Source organism: Dipodomys ordii, unplaced genomic scaffold (assembly GCF_000151885.1).
Source record: "Dipodomys ordii isolate 6190 unplaced genomic scaffold, Dord_2.0 Scaffold6, whole genome shotgun sequence".
Taxonomy (NCBI): Eukaryota; Metazoa; Chordata; class Mammalia; order Rodentia; family Heteromyidae; genus Dipodomys; species Dipodomys ordii.
The window spans coordinates 19,206,526-19,211,172 of NW_012267222.1; the positions used below are offsets into that span (position 1 = coordinate 19,206,526).

General features: G+C 62.2%; 1 protein-coding gene and 1 long non-coding RNA gene across 2 annotated transcripts in view; one reads left to right on the forward strand and one right to left on the reverse strand.

Moving 5' to 3' along the window:
* The window catches only part of Fam131c (family with sequence similarity 131, member C), a 16,706-nt gene extending 14,443 nt beyond the window's left edge, over positions 1-2,263 (forward strand). The window contains exons 7-8 of the mRNA XM_013032746.1: positions 693-803; positions 1,515-2,263. Of these exons, the coding sequence (XP_012888200.1) occupies positions 693-803; positions 1,515-1,792 (389 nt within the window). The 3' untranslated portion in view covers positions 1,793-2,263. The remainder of the gene's footprint in view (positions 1-692; positions 804-1,514) is intronic.
* A 414-nt stretch (positions 2,264-2,677) lies between these two features.
* LOC105998593 lies at positions 2,678-4,645 on the reverse strand. Its single transcript, XR_001175701.1, has 4 exons — positions 4,555-4,645; positions 4,342-4,425; positions 3,384-3,470; positions 2,678-3,112 (listed from the first exon to the last, which is right to left on the reverse strand). It is a non-coding gene; the product is annotated as an uncharacterized LOC105998593 (long non-coding RNA).
* Positions 4,646-4,647: the final 2 nt, after the last annotated feature.

Genomic DNA, 4,647 nt, shown 5'->3' on the forward strand with positions numbered 1-4,647 from the left:
TGAAGCTGGGGGCAGGCGGGCACAGGCCGGGCTCCGCAGGGGTGAAGCTGGGGGCAGGCGGGCACAGGCCGGGCTCCGCAGGGGTGAAGCTGGGGGCAGGCGGGCACAGGCCGGGCTCTGCAGGGGTGAAGCTGGGGGCAGGCGGGCACAGGCCGGGCTCCGCAGGGGTGAAGCTGGGGGCAGGCGGGTACAGGCCAGGCTCCGCAGGGGTCAAGCTGGGGGCAGGCGGGCACAGGCCGGGCTCCGCAGGGGTCAAGCTGGGGGCAGGCGGGCACAGGCCGGGCTCTGCAGGGGTCAAGCTGGGGGCAGGCGGGCACAGGCCAGGCTCCGCAGGTCAGTGGGGGCAGGCGGGCACAGGCCGGGCTCCGCAGGGGTGAAGCTGGGGGCAGGCGGGCACAGGCCAGGCTCCGCAGGGGTGAAGCTGGGGGCAGGCGGGCACAGGCCGGGCTCCGCAGGGGTCAAGCTGGGGGCAGGCGGGCACAGGCTAGGCTCCGCAGGGGTGAAGCTGGGGGCAGGCGGGCACAGGCCGGGCTCCGCAGGGGTGAAGCTGGGGGCAGGCGGGCACAGGCCGGGCTCCGCAGGGGTGAAGCTGGGGCCTCGGGCCCCACATCGTGCTGTCTGATGCCATGGGTTGGATGGAGCATGCAGTAAGCTCTTTGACCGCTGAGGCAGGACGGCCTCATGTCCCCTAGGGGTCGCTGAACAGTTTGCCATCACAGAGGCCACTCTGAGCGCCTGGTCATCACTGGACGACGAGGAACTGCACCCTGAAAACAGCCCCCCGGATGCCCTCCAGCTCCAAGGTATAGCTCGGAACACCAGCGTGGGGTGGGCAAAGCAAAGGGGCTGAGTATCTGCCCCAGCCTCAGTTTCTTCTGTGAGATGGGTCCTGCGGATCATAGCCCTGTCTGGTGCCCCGAGCAGTGGCCCCGGAGGATTTGTCCTGGGGGCCTGACGATGCCAGAGCAGCCCTTGGCTTCCTTCAATCTCTGAACACTCCATCCTTCACCCTCTAACCCATGACCCTTGCTCCCCACTCCACGGCCTGCCCCCTCCTCCCATCCCCTTCTTGCCTTCAAAGCTGATCTATATGATACCCCCAAGAAGCAGTCCGTTGTCTCTACTAGGGAAGTAGAGGCATTGTGGGGTTCAGAAACTCGACCCAGCCTGGGCTTGGGGCTCATCACCAGGTGCAGCAGCCACCTGTCTAGAGCCCAGCGGTTCTGGGGGTGACCCTAGGGTCTTGAGTACTTTACCTCACTTGATTGTGCCTCCGACCGGAGGGGAGCAGTGCCAGAGGTCTGGGGGTCACATGTCCTTTGTCCCAATTCTCAGAGTACAGCCTGCTCTTCACTCCCCCACCCCCCTGCCATCGGGAGAAAATGTCTCAGAGAGGTTCAGTGACTTGCCAGGGAGTTGCACAGCTCAGCAGTGGTAAAACAGGACTCCGACCCCAGGCCCCCCATTTGGTTTTCCATTTCTCTCCCCCCTCCCCCCTTTATTTGGTTTTCCAGATCTGGAGAGCATCTACCTTCAAGACAGCCTGCTGAGTGGCCCCTCGCAGGACGACAGCCTCCTGGCCTTCTCCCCCGGCCTCTCCCCTCACAGCTGGCCCTCCCCTGAGGAGCCTCCCATGGCAGCTGCCGGCGCCCAGCCCCCCAGCCCGGCCCCACATCGACGGCGGCTGCCAGGGGGCCCGGGGCCCGAAGGGGGGACGCACCTGCAGGGCTCCCTACCCTCCATGGACAGCGGCTCCCTCTCAGAGGAGGAGGACGATGTGTTTTACAACTGAAGCCGGGCCCGGCCGGATCCCCTGCTCCTGGCAGAAGTCCAGCTGGACGGGGACCACCTTGGCTCTAGCAACCAGCATCATTAAACCCCTCAGAGACAGCATGGATTGGGTCATTACAGGGCTGAGGCTGGCAGCACTTGTGGGTCTCTCTGGGCCTCTGTGGAGCTTCGCCCCTGCGGTGGGAACCATAATTGCCCTTCTCCCCCTGGGGTTTCTGCCCTCCACCAGCTCAAGGACTCTCAGCTGGCCCCAGGGGGGAGCAGGGAACTGACAGCCAGGCCCCCAGGCAGACAACCAAGCAAGATGGGGAGATCTATTTGGAGTGGCACCCAGAGACCTGACCTTCCCCAGTCATACTCGCCCCGCTGGTGTTGTGGCTACCTCTTCTGGTAGCTGAGTGCAGTTCTCTGGCCCTTTTCACTCTCTGGAGGGACCATCTGTCCCCCACTTCCCATGTGACCCCCTGCTCCTCACACCCTCACCCCATTAATCCCCTCAAGGTTCTCTGGTGACATTAAAGTGGAGGATCTACCCTGTGTGACCTCGGCCTGGACTCCGGGGAGGGCGTGGACTGGGCAGAACCTCTGCAGGGAGGGAGGATTCGACCCCTAACCCACAAAGCCAAGAGAGACCCCATGAAGGACGCTCAGGGCCTGTGGAACCCCAAAGCAGCCAGCCACGGAACCCCATTCTATCAACCTTGTCACAGCCAAGGAGACGGGTGCTGGGGGCAGGAACTGTGCGGCAGGATCATGTGAGACGAGGTCAGACATCAGAAGGCCCACCTGTAGAACATTCCCCCCCCCGCCCCCCACAGCTCCCTGCCAGGGAGTGAGGACTGAGCTGCGGATGAAGGACCAGGTCTGCCTTGCCCTTGTGAGCACCCGGCGCAGCCTGCAGGCAGGCTAGGGATGAACAGCAGCTCTGGGCATCAGCTTTATTTTGCTCAGGAGCATCTGCCTGGGAACATGGGTGCCGGCACTTGGCGCTGACACGTACCAATCTCTTCATTCATGAATGGGGCCAGGCAGTGGGTATCCTCCATTTCTTCTCCAACTCCCACTCCTTGCTGCATCCAGGGTGGGGTTTGGCTTTCTAGGCAACAGCCGCTGGCCCCAGGATGGGACAGAAGGGCTAGAGAAGAGCTGCCAGCTCCCCTGTACAGTGGGGAGGGGCTGGGGCAGGTGATGACGGGTGGTGGCATCTAGGGAGAGGCAGGGGCCCTGTCCAGCCCCAGGCAGCTGCGCACCTGCTCTCACTGACCAGGCCGGCTCACTTGGGGGCTGGTGGGTTGGTCAGGGTGGAAATCGCTTTCTTTAACTGCAACAGAGAATAAAAGGGGTTGGGAGGAAGGATTCTGACTTTGGAGGCCCCCCTAGGGTGGATGTTGGGGTGGATGGTAGAGCCAGTGCCTCCCCATTGCATCATGGGGTCACTGAGCCCGGAGAGCAGAGGCTCCTAGGGGTCCCCAGACCCAGTGGTCACTCGGGTCCCAGCTGTGAGGTTCATCAGAGTCCTCAGAGGCTCTCAAGCTTAGGTTGGGAGAAGTCCCCCCACCTCCTCTGCCTCACCCTCCCTGAGAATCCCATACCTCCTCCCAGGTCACGGCGCCCACAGCTCTGCCCCGCGATGTCACATAGAGCAACTGCAGGTTCAACAGCTCAAACAGGTGGTGCGTCTGGAGGGTTCAGAGAGCATTCTGGACTCAGGGTCCCCCTGAGGCCCACTAACCCACCTCTCAGCCTGGTCTCCCCCCAATTCTCAGGAACTGGCCTGCAATGTGCAGAGTGACCACTAGGGGTGGCCAGAGTCCATGCAACAGCTGGGTGAGGCCCAGGGGCAGAAGATGCCATTCTCCACCATTACCCCCCACCATCATGGTGCCATCCCCTGGCAGTGAGGAGAGGCCCAGGCCCAAGTCCCCAGGCTGCTTGTGTCCCTGGCCCACATCGAGTGCCAGCTCTGCCCTGGGTGGTTGAGTCATTTGTTGAAGATCACACAGGGAGAATGTGGCAAACTTAAAATTGACCTCTGCCTACGTCTTCATGGGAAGCTTGGGTTTTTTGGTTTGTTTGTTAATGTTCCCCGCCTCCCCTCCCCCCGCCCCCTGTTTGTAAGGGCTTGAACTCAAGGCCTGAGCACTGTCCCTGAGCTATTTTTCTGAAGGTTAGTGCTCTACCACTTTGAATCACAGTTCTACTTCCAGTTTTGAGGTGGTGAATTGGAGATCGGAGTCTCATGGACTTTCCTGCCCAGGCTGGCTTCAAACCTCAATCCTCAGAGCTTCCTGAGTAGCTAGGATTACAGGCATGAGTTACCAGCTTTTAACCAGTGTCTGCACCTGAGTGCTGTCTCCCATACTCGCCCACTTCCCTCATGAGGGGTGAGGGGTGCCCAGGCAGGAGCTGCCAGGCCCATGCAGATGAGGAAACCCTAGCGGGGAGCAGACATCACTTGAACAGGGGAGAAGCTGGAGCCTGACCCACCTACCGGCTTCCTCCCCCTCCTCTGGGGCCCTGTCTGCCTGCCTTCTCCCATCCTCCCCTTACCTGGTGCAGGGAGGTCTCTGGGGACAGCTGTAGGGTCACTGGTTCCATGGGGCAGCCCCCAGCCAAGAGGTCCTGGAGACAGCACTGGGGATGGGGGAGGGACAGTGGGATTCCAGACCCTGTTTCCAGAATGTCGTCTTATCTTCCCCTCCCAGCCCTGCCCACCACCCTACCCTGGCCCAGCCCCTCCCGGGCACTCACTCGCTCACTCACCTGTTGGCCTGCCACCCAGCAAGCTGACTCAGCATGGAGGGCCTGCACCAGCTGGGCCCTTCTCACAGTGCCCACCAGGATCTGAGACTCTAG